This window comes from Leucopleurus acutus, assembly GCF_964270905.1.
Source record: "Leucopleurus acutus genome assembly, chromosome: 5".
Lineage (NCBI taxonomy): Eukaryota > Metazoa > Chordata > Mammalia > Artiodactyla > Delphinidae > Leucopleurus > Leucopleurus acutus.
In genome coordinates, this window is record NC_139147.1 from 65,847,271 (window position 1) to 65,867,350 (window position 20,080).

Sequence of the window (20,080 nt, forward strand, 5' to 3'; positions counted from 1 at the left end):
ACAAGACAAAAACAGTGAAAACTTCTTGGATAGCTGACTTCATTGATATTTTCAGAACGCTGAAAGAAACAACATAAGGAAAGGAAATGAGTGATTTATTGAGTGCTTACTAGGTGCCACGCCATGTCCTAGGTGCTTTACCTGAATCAACTCATTGAATCCTCACAACCCTGTGAACTGGGTTTTATAATCCCCACTTTACAGACACTCAGAGAGGCCATGTGACTTGCCTGAGATTCTGCAGTTAGTAAAGGATAGAATCTGTGCTTTTGCACTTTGGGGTGCCTTCTCTGGGAAGGAAGCCTGGTGAAGGCAAAGTTCTAAAAGTCACTCGGGGGCCTTGGTGTGGCTGCAGCACTTTAGCATCTTCTGTGTCTGCTCCGACCTTGCCTGAGAGCCTTCCAGTGGGTGAGAAGAGGGGTGTGCACACGAGTCACCTTCCTGTGAGGATTAATGTGGCCAGAGAAAAGGATGGTCCATTGATCCTTACAGTTCAGGAGTCAGAGTTGGAGCCAAGGGGGCCCGTCCCCTGGACATAACTTGAGAGTAGCTCTGGAGAGGAGTTCTAGAAGCTGTGGAAAGACAGAGGAAGGATTTCAGCACTGTGGCTCCAGATAGCTCGCATAACTTCACAGGGTTCTTTTCACGTCTTTTTTTCCTCTACTAGTTCCCAATATTTTAACTGTACCCAATGCCTAACATAATAGGGGCAGATGTATCTTTGAATCATTTCCTTCTAGAATATTAGGGTGAGTCAGCTTTGAAGTTATATAGTCCAGTCCTCTCATTTTATAGGAGAAGAGACCAAGAGATCAACTTCAGTTGCTTCCTATGAAGAATCTGTACGCTTCCTATGAAGAATCCTACCTAACATTACGGAATGAGTTCTCAAAAATCTGCATAGAAAATTGGTGAGTTTTATAAAACCCTGTCTTTTATTTTTACAAAGAGAGGGATAGGTAAATGAGGCCTGTAAAACAGAAGTAGAAGAATAACCTGGGGGTGGGCCCTGGTTGTAGGCTGCTGGGATCCCGAGGGCAGGGAGGGAACTGCTGCCTCTAACTTACCTGCCTGAACACGGAGCCTTGGCAGGTCGAGTAGAGCTACCATCTAGAGACCCAGACCCTGAGGCCCCAGGCAGCTCCTGCCATGCCACCTTCAAGGGCAAGTCTTCTGCCCCAGGAGGCTTTCTAGTGGTTCTGGGAGAAACATGCTATTTAACAACACTGACAGCTAACTAAGCACCTTATGGCCACTTCCAAGGGAAAGAGCCTGAATATAGTGTGACGGTGATCAGTCTCTCCTGAGCAAGTAAAACAGGTGAAGGTCTGGCTATAGCTTGGTTATTCAGGGGCCAAGGAGCTAGTGTGTGCTTTCTTTGGATCACCACCCTTTTGCTGTTCCTTTTGTTGTCAGGGGATCCTTTCAGCTGCTACCTTCCTTGGAATACCAGACTGGAGGAACTAAGATGGGAAATCATGTATCTCAGAGGAGAAGGGGTAGGGAGTGGAAGAGAGAAGCAGGGGCAGCGTGGGGAGGAGTTTGTTAAATAAATCTATACAGAACAGAATTTTAAAATGCCTTATACATTAAACTAGTGCTTTATAGCTTACAAATTGCCTTTGTGTACTTTATCTCAATTACTCCTCACAGCAACCTGGTAAGGTAGACAGAGGCTACCTATCTACTTATCAGTAGGTATTAATTATCTATGAGACTACTAGCCCTGTTTCGCAGATGAGGAACTTCTCTTGAAGGTGGTTAACTGGCAGGACTAGAGTCGCATCTTAGAATCACAGAATCATAGCATCACGGAGTTAGAAGGCACCTTAATAGCAATAACCTAAGGCATCCTTCTCTCAGAGCTTGAATCACCTTAAAAAAACCTCTGAGAAGATTTCTTCTGATCCCTATTTGAATTCTTCCAGTGACGAGTAACTCACTGCTCCTTGAGGCAAATCCATTATTAATACTGAGCTAAAATCCTCTCCTTATAGCTTTCAGCCCTTAATTCATTTCTGTCTTCAAGAACTTCACCAAATTAAGGGAAATTGTAATTCCTCTTCTTTTCAAAATTCGAAGGTATTACTCTTGTCCACCTCTTGCAGATTAAGCATCTTACATTCTTCCAACTGTTACTCATGATTACTCATAATGTGATTACCTGGCACAGTGCCTGAAATACACAGTGGATACTCAGTGAATGTTTGTTGAATTGGTTCTGTGGCCTTGGTACTATGTCCTGGTCCTGGCCTCTTTCCTTGACCACAATTAGCCTCCATGTTGTAATCTGTTTCTCATTTGTTTGTTTATTTAAATAATAGAAAGGAAACAATATATAGTATTTACTTTCAAACCACAAAGTCTTCAGAACAACTTGAAAACATAAGCAAAATTGCCCAAATTTCAGACAGCTTTCAGTTAATTTGTGATAATGGACTCATTATCTGACTTAACTGACCACTTCAGAGATGCATTCATTGAGCATCTCCTTAAGTAAGACATCAAATGGAGCATTGTGGAGTGTGTTCATAGAATTAACTGGGAAGAGTCTAGTGAAGGCAGGGTTAATTTGAGGTCTAACTGTAAGACCCTGCATGAATACATTATCCAACAGCACTGCTTTGCATATTAGAAAAAGTAGCACCCAATTGTGGATAATTCTGGGTACCACCAAACTGAAAAATGTGCTCTCTTCAAAAATAAGCTCCAGTAGAACCTCTGACTATTTTTAGTTGGTCTTAAATTGGCTTGGTGTGGGGGACAAGCGCTGGCATCAGTGTGATGAAGCTGTGTCCTGACAATGCAGAATCCAGTCAGCTTCATGCCTCTTATGTAAGTGCTGGGCGGGGATGAATAGCAATGAGCTTACAATTTTGGTCATTGAAGAGCCAGGGACTAGATGGTGAATTGTGCCCTGCTTTAGAAAGGAAACAAGAGTAAATTGCTACCAATCACGAGGGACTATGCTTATTCATTACAGTAATAACACTAAAAGGAGTTTGATGGCAAATTAGTCAAACCAAACACCCTAAAACACAATTCGAGGAAAAGGTCTCTGGGTTAAATTATCCCATTATCACAGACTAAATTGAAAGCTGTCTAAAATTTGGCCGATTTGATCACATTTTCAAGTTCTGAAAACTCTGTGGAAGTAAACAATGTGTTTTTCTCTTTCTATTACTTAAGCCAAAGAACATTTAAAAACCTACTCTCTTTATACTACAAATACTAGTACTTTAGAAAGTGAGTTATGTTAGCAGTTTTCTCATCTTGAGCCTCAGAAAAGGCTGAATTTGGAAAGAGGCCTTTTATGCAATAGTATTAAGGGTGGAGGACCTGGGAGATGGAGTCGTGACCGCCCTGCACTGTCATCACGTGGTAGGTGATAGACTCTTCACAGGTACAGAATGGAGAGAACTCCTAGTCAAGCAGGACCTACCACCCAGCAGGGCAGAGGACAGTCCCAAGTCACAAGAGAAATCATAGTGAAATACAGCAGCGAGTTCTTGCTGGAAGACACGCTGATGTCCTGGGGCTCGTGTCCATTATACTGTTGACTGGCTGCTTCTCTTTCCTCCTCTGAACAGCACATCCTTTGCCTTCTCACATAAACCCAGGAGGGCCTTTGGGGGCCAGCTGGGCCAACACACTCACATGAAGAAAGCAAGGTTCAGTGAGGTTGTGTGGTTTTCAATCAGTAGCAGAGCCAGACATAGCAGCCAGGACTTCGGGCTCCCAGTGTGGGTCTCTTTCTTGTTTACAACCCCGCCTGCCTCTTAACGTTTGGGATAACTCATGCGTAAGATGTGTAGCCATCAAAGGTGGGAATTTTCACACCTTCACTTGAATGGTTTTCTTTATAGGCAGAGGGAGAGGTACTGATCTTGGAAGAGTCAGGATTTAAAACTAAGTTGGGGATACAGGGCAGCTTAGGAAGAAGAAGAGACAGAGCAAAATAGGAAGTGGGGCAAATGGGAAGAAGGCAACAGAGAGATAAATACAGCAACAGTAAAATGGGGAAGACGTGGAGGACAAATATGGAGAGGGGAAATTAACTGAGAAGAAGAAACAGGCCTTTTTCTTCTTAAGAGCAGCAAACTGAGGGAACCAAGGACTGAGCAGAAGTCAGAAGGAAGGGAGAATGAGGAGAACAAATAGAGCCGGGAAAAGAGAAGAAAGCCAGGAAGGACATGAGGACACAGGGAGCTGCTGTGAGTTCAGAGTGTGTGCAGGTGGGTAGGTGTGTTGGACAAAGAGAGGGACCCACAGGACAGAATCCATATGCACTGGTGGGGGTGGGCGAGTAGGGCACAGTGGGAAGGAGGCAACAGGAGAGGACAACACAAATGGAGGAGGTCAAGAAAGTGATCTCGGGTGCTAGACGCTGGTTGTAAGGACTCTGCTTCCATAGATTATCAATTCCACACCTATGAAACCAAATAGCTAACCTTTTATCATTTGCCTCTCTGCCTCTTTCATCATTTATATGACTTGCTTTTCAAAATATACAAACATTCACTTACTTACCTCAAGTACCCTAAATGCCTTCCTCACTGAACTAGTTTCTTGGGAAAATAGTCAGTGTTTCCTAAAGAATGATTAATCTCTTAGCTAACCCTCCCCCACCTTGGAAATGCGTTCCAAATTGGGAACAGTGGGATTTTCCTCAGGAAAAGCCAGGCCTGCACCATGGTTGGCTGGAGTCCTAGAGGGATAAGTCACACAGTATTGTGAGAGCAGCCAGGGGGAACAGTTACTGCTCAGCACACACTTTCTTGTACACTCTCCTAAGGTGTGAGGGAAATCCTGCACGTTAGTCCCACCCAGATTACGCCCACTCTACCTCCCGCAGGTGTGGTTTTCTGGGAAAGTCACCCTATCATAGTAATATTCAGTCACAGCAGTGTCCAGTCCTGTGCCTGAGCAAATAACACACTTTCCACTGGCCCAGAGGAGAGCAAGGTGGGGACATTTTCCTCCCAGAGCCATTAGCCTCTAATCACAAGCCTCTTGGAAATACTCGATGTTAGCAGAGGTACCTGTCCAATCCAGGCTAAATAATGACTGCGTTCCAGAGCTGACTGTATGCCAAGAAGAACCATTAGAAATTAGAACCATGTCAGCTTTTTAAAAAATCCTTTAAAATGCATGCCACAAATAAAATCCCCTTTAGTCTTAGCTGTGGCCTCAGTTATTAGCACAACCTTGCAAAACAAATTAGCAACCTATCTGCTTGCTCAAAATGTTGACCAAGCCAGCCCACTTTCAAAAATGCAATCACACTTAATAAGGGATGAGTTAAAAGAAAAAATTAAAAAAAACCTCTCATGCTTTGCGTGCACCAGGAGTGAGTTGCTATCTGCAGGGTTGGGTTAATGCCACTTTCTGGGAATCCTCGGGAGGACAGGCTCCATGAAACGATTTTTTGCCCTTACAAACCCAGTTAAGGCCAGCTGTTGGCAAGAAAGTGACAGCTGCCTTCTGAGTACTTACACAGGATCCTGAGCCCGGCAGCTGTGCCCATGTTAGTTCTCCCCTCACCTCATGTACTCCCCATCACTCTGATAATCCATGAACGATTCTGATCCTGACACCTCCTCAAAATCCTCCAGCACCAGACTGGTAGAGTCCTCACCCAGGACGCTGCTGTCAGGCCTGGACATCCTGACCCAGGGAGGAGGTGCAGGAGGGTTGGTAGACGCTGGAGGTGGGGAGCTAGGGGGTGTTTGCTGGACAGATGTGGGCAGGGCCTGAGGAGAGGGGGATGCGGCAGGCTCACGGACATCCTTGTCATCCTTCTGAGACTCTGGTCCTGCATCTGGGGCAGCAGGACCTAGGACATGGTAGAGGCTGGGGAGACGGATGTCGAAGCGCAGCCTGAACTTGGCAAAGAGCTTGTCATTGAGAGCGTAGAGCTTCTCCGAGATGTCATAGCCCAGCAGGGCTGAGAAGAGGCGAGAGATGTATCGCTCTTTGGCCAGAAGGAGGTGGAGACTTTTCCGGGGCCAGGAAATGTAGCTACATTCAGTCTCGGCTGTCAGAGTGACCTGAGAGGGGTCAGGAGCAGAGAGTAAAGGTTGAAACTAGAAAATGTGTCCATGCTTAGCACAGAGAAATATAGCGTTTACTTGGCAAACTGCTGCACTTTTCTGAAGAAGCTGTGGAAGTAGCTCTCCATGGCCTTGCCTGGAAGAGTTCCTATGACCGACGTTTACTGCGTGCACTGACACAACAGGGGTGGGGGGTGGTTGTGTGTGTGTGGAGGGTGCTCTTGTCAGGAACCCTGAGATCAGCCCTTCACTTGCTGGGCCTTCACCTCCTAGAGCCTCAGTGTCCACCTCCGGTCTCCTAGCTCTCCTACTCTGTGTCCCATGGCTGATCTCACTAATGGCTACAGAAGGTTCTGAGCCTGCTGTAATTACAGGAGAGAAAAAGGGCCTCCTAGTGCTCAGAAGAAAGTTCAGGATGCTGACGACAGGTTTTTTTTAAGGATAAAAAGAAATAATATATTGGAGTGGGGACACAAAAAAGAGTTGGAAAGAATTTCAGTGAGAGAAGAGCCAGGCTGCATCCATTGGACAGAATGCTGGCTTGGGATTCAGGCCCATGAGCTGCCCTTGACTTGGGCCCTACAAGTAACCAAATGGATCTGATGACTGAAGTCAGAAAAAGGGCACAGAGGAAGAGGAACTCTTTTTTTGGGGTTGGGGGGGCCACCACCTTGCGGCATGCGGGATCTTAGTTCCCCGACCAGGGATCAAACCCGTGCGCCTTGCATTGGAAGCACAGAGTCTTAACCACTGGACCTCCAGGGAAGTCCCAAGAGGAACTCTTAAGAGCACAAAGTAGAAGGACACCCCACTCTCCATTTATTTAGACATCTAGAAATTTCTGGGCACTAGCTATGTGCCCGTGATACAAAGCTAAGTTACACTTGCAGGGTCAATAACGTGTGCCCAGCACAGAGTAGGTGCTTGATAAACCTTGTTAAAACAATGATGGTAAAGGTAGGTTTCAAATGAAAACATGCTTAGGATAGTAAAGGAAAAGGGTGCGGAATCACACGATTCTTTATACTCTGGCCATAATACTTTAAACGTGAGCAGGTTGGCAGAGCTCAAGATGAAGATTTGTGAATCGAGACAGTGGAAATGAGGGAGGACAGCAGCTGACATTTACTGAGAGGCAACCACATGTTGGCATTGTGTTAAATCCTTTATGTGGGTCGTCTCATTAAAGGTAGGGTTGGCTTTCCAAACATTCTTTGTTAGAGATCATATATAATCCTTTTATTTCTTTGTCTCCAGAACTCCCCCTCCCCTCCCCTCAATCATCAGCACTGAAGTCAGGGCTCTAAATTAACTCATCAAGACCAGAAACAAGTTTCAAGTTCTGGCTTTACCGCTTTACTAGCTGTGTGACATCAGATGAATTGCTTAATCTCTCCGGGTTTGTTGCCTCATGGGAAAGAATTATTACTCACAATCCATCCATTACTAATTTGGTTCAGCAAGTAATTGTCACATCTGCCATAATCTGTACTTTCGATGTATTTAGTAACAATTCCCAAACAAGAAATAAGTGTGCTGCACATGAAGTGGGTGTGCTTAAGAGCTAATCTGGACGCAAACAGCGTCCTCAAAGCTGAACACAAAGACCGTGGGCATTCTTGTGAACATGCTGTTACTTCTTCCATCTTAAAATAAATCAAAATTTTAAAATTAAAATCCTTTTTCTTCACTTCACTTCCTTCGCTATCTAACACTCCATTGATTTGCTCTCCTTTTCAGCAAAGCTCCATGAAAAAGTTGTCTATATTTGCTGTTACCAATTCCTCTTGCACTCCCTCTTCAGCCAGCAAGGCTTTGCCCCAGTGGTCCACAAACTGTTCCTGGCAAGGTCACCAATGACCTCTACATTGCTGCGTCTGACAATCAGTTTTCATAGCATTCAGTCTCTCCTCTTTGATACTCCTTACTTGGTTCCCAGGATGCCATACTCTCCTGGTATAATCTCCTGATTGGTCCCTTTCAGCTTCCTTTGCTGCTTCCTCTTTTCCCCTCCAAATTCTAAACACTAGAGTTTCCCAGAGTTAATGGATTCTTGAACCCCCTTTCTGTCTACACGCACTCACTTGGTGATCTTGTCTGATCCAATGGCTTTAAATATCATCTGTGTGCTACGACTTCCAGACTTATGTCTGAAGTTCAGACCTTGTTCCTTAATTTCAGACTCAATTATGCAACTGCCTATGCAGTGTCTCCAATTTAAATGTCCATAGATGACACGAATCTAGCACTCCCCAAACTGGACTTCCTCTCTTCTCACAAAGACGATACTATCGTAGGCTTCCTTATCTCAGTTGATAGCAGCTCCATCCTTCCAGTTGCTCAGGTCAAAAGTCTTAGAGGTTTTCTTAATCCTCTTTCTCTCGTGCACTACATCCAATGCGTTAGGAAATCCTTTTGGCTCTATCTAGAAAATATATGCTCTGGCCCTAGACAATATGGCTCCATATCACCTCTCTGACTTCTTCTCCTACTATTCTCTCCCCTCCCTCTCTCTGTTCCAGACACATTGGCCTCCTTTCTGAACCTCAAACATGCTAGTCCTTCCCACCACCCAGCTTTTGTACTGGCTCTTCCCTCTGTCTAATATGCTGTTCCCCCTGATATTCTCAGAGCTCACACTACCAATCACTTCAGGTCTTTGCTCAAATGTCACCCATTCAACAAAGACTTCCATGAACACCCCATTTAAAATTGCAACTACAGTTGACCCTTGAGCAACACGGGTTTGAACTGTGTGTGTCAATTTAAATGGGGATTTTTTTTTTTAATAGTAAATACTAAAGTACTACACAATCGGCCAGTTGGTTGAATCTGAGGATGTGGAACCCCAGATATGGGGGAACATATATTTGGCGGTTGGACTATAAATTATATGTGGATTTTCTACTGCGTGAAGGGTTGGCACCACTACCTCCTGTGTTGTTCAAGGGTCAACTATATCTCTCCCTTAATTACACTACTCTATTTTTTTTTTTACTAGAAGTTACTATCTTTTAACATATTACATAATTTACTTATTCATTATGTCGATGGCTTATTTTTTGTCTCCCCTACTAGAATGTAAACTGCATGAAGGCAGGGACCTTCATCTGTTCTGTTGACTGATATATTCCGAGCACCTTTAATAGTGCCCAGATGAGAATTCCCTGGCGGTCCAGTGGTTAGGACTCTGCGCGTCCACTGCAGGGGGCACAGGTTCAATCCCTGGTTGGGGAACTAAGATCCCACATGCCACATGGCATGGCCAAAAAGAAAAAACAAAGATAGTGCCCAGGTTACAATAACTGCTCAATAAATACTACTGAAGTGAATGAATGAAATCAGGTGAAGACTACCAATCTTGTATGTTGCAAGACAACCTGATGTCATTTTCTCATGTCCTATGTAAAATCCTTCCTAAAGGTCTTCAGGAAACCAGTGGTTTGACTGATTCCCACATACACATGCACATGTCTGTAATAAAGTTTTGACCAGCTCTTTCTTTAATCCTCACCTTCGAAGCTGGTTGAATGGATTAAATAAGCTGACGTACGTAAAGAGACCTTGGGTCCAGTAAAACATGATGCAAGTGGGAGAAATAATGCTGATTTTTGTGTGATCCCTCCCATGCTATGTTCTTGGTGACTAATGAAAGGGTCACAGTGCTTAACAGTCAATAAATTCTTAATTGAATTCTTGAGAGGTGTGATGGAATGTTGATTCCCTTGTGGTAAACTCAGTAAGAATTATGATTCAGTCACTGTGGATTCCCTATTAGTCAACAAAGACTATGCAATTGCAAAGGCAAGGACAAGATGAACTACAACCCGAGACAACACTTGACATTTGCAAAGAGGAAATGGGACTTCACAGAGCCAAGAGCAAATATGTGGATCTCATTGCTCCCAATGGGGATGCATGCTAAAAATACAAATGGGAGAAATATAACAGTCCCTACATCCCTCTCAGATGACTGAGAGGCCATCTGGGGTCACAGCCCTTCCTTTCAAGCATAACTTAGGGGAGGACGCCCGGCTTATCCACCACCTGTTTCTCAGTTTCAGTGTCAGAAACAGAGCCTGGCCTGGCTGGCTCAGGACCTGACTCAGGCCTCCTGAGGGTTCTTATGGTCCTGGGAGGGTTCTCAAAGGAGACTGCTGGGCGGCTTGGAGAGGACGTGAGTGTGTGGTGGATGAAGCACGTTCAGAGGGGATCTGTGGCTGGTGGTCTAGGCAGTGGGATCAGGATTGCTTCTCAGGCTCTGTCCTCACAGAGCCAAGAGTCAGGGTGGGGCGGAAGCAGGCCCAGCCAGGTGGCACTGCCTGGCATGTATCTATTCTGGGGTTGGCTCAAATGCTCGCCTGAGGGGCTCCCTGATAGAACTGGTAGGAGACACAGGGAACCCAGTACTGGCAAACTATCTGGACAGAGGAGTACCTATAATGGTGGGTATGGGTAAACTCCACTCTCCTGGTAAACCTCCCATTTTAAAAAAGAATAGAAATAGTGGTGTCAGGCCACTTGGCTTTGCCACTTTCTAGATGAAGACCTTGGGCAAATTACTTGAGGTTTCTAAGCCTTAGTTCCCTCATCTGTTAAACATGTTAATAACAACATTCCACCCAGAGGACAGTTGTGAGAATCAATAAGGCAATAAAATAGGTAGTGCCTGCCACGTGCTAGCCATTCAGTAAGTGAGAACTACAAAGAAGGTAACTGAAATCTGAAGGACTGGCAGAGAAGAGAGGAGGGCTCTAGCACCCAGGCCCTGAACTTGGAGTGTGTATATGATGTCCTCTGGAGCCCTCTGAGACACCAACTGCCCACTGCCGAGCCAGTTCAGCGAACCTTTACTGAACACCTACTACTGTGCACAAGGTATTGCCCTTTGGAGCCTGAAGATGGAGAGGAGAGCCCAGATTTCTACCTCAGGGAGTTTACTATGCGAAAGACAGAAGGGAAACCAAATCATTAGAGACATGTGCGCAGTCAGCATGGTAAAAGGAATAGAAGAGGCATGTAGGCGGTGTGTGTGGGGGGCGGGGTGGGGGGGAAGCTGGTGAGGTCAGCCTGGGCAGGCCTCAGAGGAAGTGAGATGCCATAGCCTCCTCTGGATGAGGAAAGTGCATTTCAGATAGAAGCGACAGTAGGAGCCAAGGCATGGCCATTGCAAAACAATGTGGTGTGTTTAGGGAAGAACTAGTAGTTCGGTAGGGCTGGTATGAGCAGGAACTGTGAGGAAGGAAGGGGCTGGAGATGTGGCTGGATGTCACTAAAGGTCTTAAGTTACTCCCTAAGGAGTGTGGGCTTTTATCTTGTGGTCACTGGGGTCTTCTGGAAGAGTTTTAGGCATAGGAGTGACATAGCCCCCCTTTCAGGGGTCTGCACCTCCCTACCCCACCCTTCCTCTGCCAGGCACTTTTCCCACAGGAGGAGAGTGCTCCCACCCCGAGCATCATATTGGCAGTGGTTCAAATGACAGATGTAAGAGGGGAAAGATGGAGGCAGGGATATTGCTGGGTTACAGTGGGATGGTCTGGGGCGGTGCTGCCATGGGGCTCCCTATTACCTGGAAGACCCCCTCCGTAGAGGGATGCAACGATTCCCACTCGGGAGAGTCCATGAACTGGTAAGGAAAGACGTAGTGCAGAAACTGCCCGTCCTGGCTCACACGAACCCTGGCAAAGGGAGAGAAGAGACTGTGGGAAAAGGGAAGTGGCTACCCGAATCCTCTCCGAAGTCTAAGTTACATGTTAAAAAGTGGAAAATTATTAGGGTCCAGTATGGACTTTTTCCTCTTTTCCCCGAAAACTCAGAGTCTCAGCCTCAACCTCTCCTCTAAAGTGAGTTATACTGGGAAAGAAGGTTCCTCTATCAGGCAGAGGGGGCAGATCAAAAAGATCTCTAAGGTACATCCTGTCCATTTGAAAGGAGCTACTGTTTCCACTTTTTCTGGAGCTTTATTGGCTACACAGTTATGTGTGGAGCACCTTCTGTGTTCCTGGAAATCTGGGAATATGGAGATGATCTGATCCTTGCCTTTAAAGATGTCACAATTTAGTGGAAGCCACAGGTACATAAATAACTGGCTGTAAGTCAGCGTGTGCTACTGTGGGACAGGAGACTAGACGATGGAGAGATCTCAGTTCTCTCCAAGTGGCAGACTTCTCAAAGATGATATTTGAGCTGAGTTTTGAAGAATGAATAGGATATTGAGAAGCAGATCAGAATGGGGATGGAGATCTGAGAAATCCAGTGTGGAATTGTTTTCCAATATCTGCTTTTTCCCTTCCTCCATATTTGGAATTTTAGCTGGGTTCATGGCTGCCCGGCTAAACTACATTTCCCTACCCCCCTTGCCATGAGGTAGAGCAATGTGATTACGTTTTGGCCAAGGGGATATTAGCACTCCACACCTTGCCCCTAGTGAATGCCTAGATATATATGTATGTGTGCAAATTACCAAAGACCACCATCAATTAATAAATTATTGCGTATTATCTGACAACCTAAAGATGGAAGACAGAAGGGGACGTAGGTCTCAAACCAAGCCCAAGATGTGGTGTCAACCTACACTCTCTGATGGCAGAAATGCACCTGCTCCTACAAGACCTATCAATATGTGTAGATGGCCATCAGAACTTCCCTGAGTAATGAAAGGATACAAGGAAAGATGATGTGCCGCGTTCTCCTACCTCACAGTCTTCACATATTCTGTCCCCTCCAGCTGCCTCTCCTCCCAATCCCCACCTTCTCCTCAGGCCTCAGCTTAAACATTCCTTTCTCCAGGAAGTCTTGTCTGGCTGCCCCAGGAAAGTTAGACGTCCACTGCTTAAATGCTCTCATTGCACTTTGCCTTTCTCCTTGGAAATACTATGTCTGTTATTCACCACTATGTCAAACATGAACTAGTACCTCTCTTCATACACTGTAAGCTTCCTGAGTACAAGGAAAATATTTTTCTTTTCTTTTTTTTTTTTTTGCGGTATGCGGGCCTCTCACTGTCGTGGCCTCTCCCGTTGCGGAGCACAGGCTCCAGACGCGCAGGCTCAGTGGCCATGGCTCCCGGGCCCAGCCGCTCCGTGGCATGTGGGATCTTCCAGGACTGGGGCATGAACCCGTGTCCCCTGCATTGGCAGGCAGACTCTCAACCACTGCGCCACCAGGGAAGCCCTATTTTTCATTTTTTAACACAAGATTCCTAGTCCCTAGCCCTCTTCATAAATATTTTTGGAAAGGGGGAGGGAAGAAGGAAGAGAGAAAGGAAAGGAAGAAGGAAGGAACAATCAAACAAATGAACTCACTGTGTCACCATAAATGGGACCAAAACCTCAAAGAAAAGCTTCTCTAACAAAGGAAGAAAGACAACAGGAAAGAAATGAGGCTGCTGCCACACACATCAGATCCTCCTGTCCTCTCCCCAGGCAAGGAATCTGGACACCCAAGCAAGCCACTGAGGAGGGACAAGATTTTACAGTGTGAGTAACATCTAATGAGCCTGCATGACTCCCTGAAACCATTCACATTGTATATTGTATCCTTTGTAGTTTGAGTCTCCTCTTCCTTCTTGATCTCCTGGACATCAGGTAATTTCATCCTCCAAGAAGAGCTTAGACAGTTAGTTGCCTCTTCAGGAGTTCATGCTTGGGATTGTATACGAGAGAAAATCTCCAACAGTAAGCACAGCTTAACAGGGTGATGAACTTTGAGGAAGTCACTTTGCCTTTCTGAGTCTTGAAAGGGATTGATTGCCTTATGAAAATAAAACGAAAAGGATGTCTGAGATTTCAGCAAAGCGCTCCAGATGAGAGTCTGCACGTGAACTGGGGAGGTCTCCACAAGAAGCCTCCATTTCCTGGCATGGAGTTCTTCTCTGCTGCTTTGAGGTGTTTGGTACCTCACCAGCCAAAGGTACAATGATTCTCCTTTAAAGCTGGAGGCTGGTCATATAGACTAGAAGCCCCTTTCCCCAGCTCCAACTTAGCAAAGTTGAGACAGGATAACGTTGAAAGATATCAAAACAAAACTCTTACTCCAAACCTTGTAAGGCAAGAAAAATATCAAAATTGTCTAATTTTTGACTCAGGTTTTGGATGCTAAGTATAATAGGAAAAGCCACACTGAGAGGGCAAGACTCCCTCTCCTCTTCACAGGGATGTGGTCTTCTACAAGTTCATGGTAAATCCATTATATAAAAGATACCTGAACCATACAATAATCCTGATGTATGGTTTATTTACACTTCAGTTCACCCATAAATGAAATGAAACATCACAAAACCTCATAGCTCATTCAACCCAGGACCTCAGACTCCAAACAAAATAAAAACATGTATACATCACACTTTGATTCTATACATTAATACATAAATGCATATTATTACTAGTAGCAGTAGTTGTTGTAGTACCATCATCATCAATGTCAAACTCCTTTTTTTCCCCACTATGGCTGGTGGTCTTATCTGGTTTCTTTCTTATTTTTTTGGAATCAGACCCTTCTGATTACTTTCTTATCTTTCTACCACATTCTCCTTGTCTCAAGAAAGCAGGAAAGAGGAAATTAAGGACAAAACTTTTGAAATACTCTACTTGCTTTCCACAGAGCCAGCCCAAGTACATACCAGGTTAAGATGCTTACTGTCAGATGCTTAGCTCCACATACAAGTCCCACTAGGGCACTATTTCAAAGAATTCACAATTTCCTACCAACTGTGCAGCACAGAGCTCCATGGTATATTTGTTCAGAAGAGATCAGTCAATGGCCAATGCTCGCATGCAGCCTGACCAGGCATACAGTAATCCTGACAAAGCCCATTTCTGCTAAGGTCTGACTGTCAGCCTCCTTAAAAGGTGTCAACCAGTTGTCTCCACCATATACTCAAAGAGACACACGTGGGCATCACTACTCCTCCCTCACTGTCTGGCCCGCAGGTTTATAGCACTTTACTTCTTCGTCTGTAAGAATCTCAATAGAACAATTGGAAGTGGAAAAGTGGACAAGAGGTATTCCTGCTCCATACCTGGGTATATACAGAATGGCTTTACCAGGGCTTCCCTGGTGGCGCAGTGGTTGAGAGTCTGCCTGCCGATGCAGGGGACACGGGTTCGTGCCCCGGTCTGGGAGGATCCCACGGACCCCACATGCCGTGAAGCGGCTAGGCCTATGAGCCATGGCTGCTGAGCCTGCGCATCCGGAGCCTGTGCTCCGCAACGGGAGAGGCCACAACAGTGAGAGGCCTGCGTACCGCAAAAAAGAATGGCTTTACCATAGAATCTGCATGGGATATTCCCCAAGATCTTTGATGCCCCGGAGGGAACAGGGGTTACAGGAAACCCCCTCTGTTTTGGCACTGTTTCTTGTACATACTTGGCACTTAGCAAATGTTGAATGCATATGGAAGGAATGAATTAATCTTACTGAAATGTCCAGTTTTCCAAAGCTTACAGAGATATTGCTGCAGTTTAGACATGACATGCTGGCGTGTGTGTGTGGTGTGGTCATTTCACACCCAGGCTCAAGAAACACTCACCCCACACCTCCCAGCACAAGTGCACATACAATCCTTCCTGCCAACCAAGGTGCCTCATGAGCTAGTTTCCTCATGGAAAATGCTAAGAAAGGGGAAGCAAAGCGCATGCTTAGAAAAATCTATTTTGGTTGGTTTGACTTGCCACATCCTTCCTCAGTGGAAGGGACATGAAATGGAAAGGGAGGCACTGGGAAATGAGAAGCGTGGGTGTGGGGAAGAAATGCTGGGCATTGACCCAGCGGCTTACCGGCCAGAAAGCAGCAGGGACAAGCGGTCGATGGGCGTCTCACCCTCCACGGCGTAGGTCTGCTCCGTGGCCAGAGTCAAGACTTGCTCCTCGCAGCAGCGAACGATCTCCTTGTACGCTGGCAGGGGTACCTGCAGGGGCAGGCACAGCGTCTTGTAGAGGAGCTCGAACTCCTCGGGGAGGGTGTCCTCGCGCAGGCGGTACACCAGGTGTGCCAGCTGGAGCACGCAGGCAGTCGCCAGCAGCACGCTCCAGAGGACGATGTCTAGGCCGCAGGCGTCGAACCAGCCCCACAGCACACAGCACAGGTAGCCCGTGCCCAGGAAGCCAAAGAGGTAGAAGCACCCATACACCCCGCTGCCCCCCATGAAGCCCAGGAGCAGGAGGCAGGTGGCCAGGTGGTAGACAGCCCCTTCCTGGTCCCGCCTCCAGCCGACGCACAGCGGCCTGCTCCAGAGGAGCTGGCCCACTGCGCTACCGTTGCTGCTCATCTTCGGGCCTCAAAGCCTGTCGGGCTCTAAGACTGTCCCCACGTGGGAAATTCAGGAAATGGGTTAGCCTGTCCTCTCAGATGTCATCTCACCATTGGCTTCTCCCCACCAGCTCCACCTTTCCTGGGAGGAATGCTTGCATTAGCTTGGGGAATGAATGGCAGAACATAATACACTTCATGGAGAACTGAAAACCTTTCTTTCTCTTTCCCTCAGCAAGGCTCTGGCCCTCCCCGCAGAGCTCTGACGAGCGTCCACGGCTCCAAGTTTCTTAGGACAGTCTTCACATTTGGCTCTTGGCAGGAAACCTAAATTGTCCTGAGGAAAAGATAGGACTATGGGGCTGAAAACTTCAGCAGTGAGGGATAAAAAAGAAGCCACATCCTGCTTTGTGTTGTCCCCAAACAGAATGAGGAGAGTCCAGCACGGGAGGCACATTTGTGCACCATTTGGAATGCATCTCTCTTGGCACCGGAAGAAAGGGTGACCCCAGACGGATACCATGTTTGGAATTGGAATCCAAGTGGTACTGGCAGTGAGAAAAAACAGGCCAGGCACACAGGCAGGCTGAAAGAGCACTTAACATACCTCCCCAGAGGACAAGATAAGACCTGGGGCAAAAGAGGCAAGTGTGTGTGTGTGTGAGTGTGAGTGAGGGGGTGGACAAAGGGAAAGTGTGCACAGAATTTACTGTCACACCTCAGGCAGGACACTGTCCAGAGCCCGCTCTGGGAGGGCTGGGGGCTCTCCTGAGGTAGGAGGACACTTCAAGGTCGGAAAGTATGGGACTATTATCAGAAAAAATCCTAACAGTGAGAAGTGGAAAACCCCTTGAAAGCCTTTATGAAGTCACGTTGGAAATATGACTTTATTTGAAATAGGCATTTATTTGACGACCATTAAACAAAATTAGCTATGCAAAGCAGCTTTTTGAATTCTGACTTTCTCCTGTGTGTATCTGGATCTAGTAATAGTTAATACAATGGTAATACATTGCTCAGACCATCACCCCACCCACCCCAATACTGGCAAATTATAATAACCATCACCTATTGAACACCTACATAATGGCAGACGTAGATTAGGTATTTTACATACACATGATTTAATCATCACACAACCACTCCAAATAAATATTATCCTCCTTCTACATCTGAAAGAAACTGAGGTTTAGAGAGATAACAAGTTCCCACAGGTAGTAAGTGACAGAGGCAGGATTTTTTTTTTATAAATTTACTTATTTATTTAATTTTGGCTGCATTGGGTCTTTGTTGCTGCGTGCGGGCTTTCTCTAGTTGCGGTGAGCTGGGACTACTCTTTGTTGCAGTGCGTGGGCTCTCATTGCAGTGGCTTCTCTGGTTGCGGAGCACGGGCTTCTAGGCACGCGGGCTTCAGTAATTGTGGCACGTGGGCTCTAGAGCGCAGGCTCAGTAGTTGTGGCTCACGGGCTCTAGGCGCGCGGGCTTCAGTGGTTGTGGTGCACGGGCTTAGTTGCTCCGCGGCATGTGGGATCTTCCCAGACCAGGGCTCGAACCCGTGTCGTCTGTATTGGCAGGCGGATTCTTAACCACTGCGCCACCAGGGAAGTCCCAGAGGCAAGATTTGATCTCATCTATCTTATTGCTGTGTCCCAAGTAGTTTGCACAGTTAGTGGAAATATAGGACGAGATCCATGACTCCTAACTCCACTCTCCCCAGAAAGTCTGAGGACATTCAGGAACTTCTGGATGAACCTGGGGTCTACCTTGGGTCATCAATTTCAAATCTGGGAATATGCAAACACTAAACTAAGAAATGTCCCTCTGGCTTCCACATGACTCCTTGATTTTGTTTCCTTACTACCATTACTCCTACAGCCCCTGAGGTATGGGGGCGGGGACAGGGGGTGGAGGCACCCAGTAACCTTCCAGAGCTATTCAAGTGCTCGATCCATAGGGACCTTTATTATACTGCTAGTAACCTAAGTAAAATTAGCGAGAGATTAGGAATTGTCAAATATGCAGAGGAGTAGAACTTTTCAACTCAACACACATTGAGTGCCTGCTATGAGCCAAGCACTTAGAGAATCAAAGATTCCCAAGAGCTTTCACTCTATCAAGGGAGAGATACCTCAAAAAACCACCTCAGTTCAGTGTGGGAAGCATAGTAACTGAGTTGAGTTTAGGAGACGTGGCAGCCTGGAAGGAAGGTGGCATTGAAGAAGGAAGACACAGGTGCTAACAAGGAATTTGGGGTGCAGAGGTTGAATTAGCCAGGTAGAGGGAGAAGAGGATTTCTAGTGGTGAGAACAGCAGAAGAAGCATAGGCATGGAGGTGTGAAAATGTACGGCGTGTTGAAAGAAGCTGGGTTTTTTCTTCTTTAATTACAATCACCTAACCAACAAATGTGCATCTTATTCCCTTTTTTCTAACGTTGAGGGGGAAAATCAGTGGCAAAGGAAAAGAGCTAGAGAGCTCCTGGAGAAGGCCCCATGCCCCACCCCGCTGCCCTCGCCCCCAGCCTTTCCCACAGCAACAATTTGGGTCCTTGATGTCATTTCAGCAGTGGAGTTTGAGAATTTCCATATGCTGCTTTTCGGTCACCTGCCTGCCTCCTGGCCAAGCCACCCCCTTTAGCAAGCAGCAGCTGCTCATCCCTCCACCTTAGTCATGCACCCCCTGAGCTGTCAGAGTGGCTGTCTCTGCCAGCTGTGAGCAAGGAAATGAGAAGCACAGGAACAGAGAAACAACCAAGGCTCTGCCCAAGATAGAATTTCAAAACAGGTCATCTTTCTCAGCAAGCCTGACCAATGGGCTGGTTCTGATCCCTTAAAGAGCCAGGCGGACCAGCTGACTGCTGGCTCTCAGCCTGCCTTTTTTGTCAATCCACAAATGTGCTCATCTGAGCAGAAGGTACTAACATTTGTCAAGCAGTTATTGTTTCCTCATGTCTCCCTATGATACTTTGTTTTTAATGGAAGAAACAAGCTCAGAGAGGTTAAGGAACATCCCCAAGGTGACAGAGATAGTATGTGAATAGGGGCTAAAGCCTAGGTCATTGTGACTCTAAATTGTAGGTTCTCTGTGCTGTACCACCTTGCCAGGTACTTTGGGGAGTCAATACGTGTCCACATGCAGGCTCATTCATTGCTACTAGGGATTTGTGTATGCCGCTGGGGTGGCATAAACACCACATGCTGCCTGTAGTGACAGTGACAGTGATGCCTGTGGGGTGGGACCTATGACAGGAATACAGTGAAAAGCTGTATCTTTGTTTTTAAAACCAGGTTTGATAGAAGAAGGAAGAAAAATTGTGTGTCAAAATGGTATGTTCTTATAAGGAAAGCCACAAATATGCAGGCAGAAGCACGGTAGAAAATATTTGGGGAGAATAAAAGGAAAGACACAGAAGTCACATCATTTGTTGAGTCAATTCTATTGAATAAACATTTACTTAGGACAAAGTATGTGTGCCAGGAACTGGGGATAGAAGATGAGGAAGACAATGAGTGAGGGAGACTGACCCAGAAAGGACTACAACCCAAAAAATACATTTATTGGGCATGTGACCAATGAGACATAAGAGGACGTGTCAGGGAGCTTCTGGAAGAAGTATACTCCCTGGTGGAGACAGTAAGGAGGCCTGCTACCTTTCATCCTGGCTTGAATACAGTTGTGTGATGATATAATGCTTGAAGCTATCACAACCATGAGATAGGAAGGGGTTCAAAGGAAGCACTGATAGGGGAGCAAAGAATACAGGAAAAACATCACAAGGGAG

At 46.2% G+C, this 20,080-nt stretch overlaps 1 protein-coding gene across 2 annotated transcripts; it reads right to left on the reverse strand.

Moving 5' to 3' along the window:
• Positions 1–486: 486 nt before the first annotated feature.
• On the reverse strand, positions 487–16,320 carry POPDC2 (popeye domain cAMP effector 2; the record flags this gene model as incomplete). 2 transcript variants are annotated; one of them, XM_082839473.1, is made up of 4 exons in its annotated part: positions 487–572; positions 5,639–6,050; positions 11,623–11,731; positions 15,830–16,320. In XM_082839473.1, the coding sequence occupies 4 exons, from the start codon at positions 16,318–16,320 to the stop codon at positions 487–489; spliced, it is 1,098 nt and encodes a 365-aa protein (XP_082695599.1). The 2 variants fall into 2 exon arrangements, with proteins under 2 accessions (XP_082695599.1, XP_082695598.1); XM_082839472.1 differs by lacking the exon at positions 487–572 and having other exon boundaries at positions 5,051–6,050.
• Positions 16,321–20,080: the final 3,760 nt, after the last annotated feature.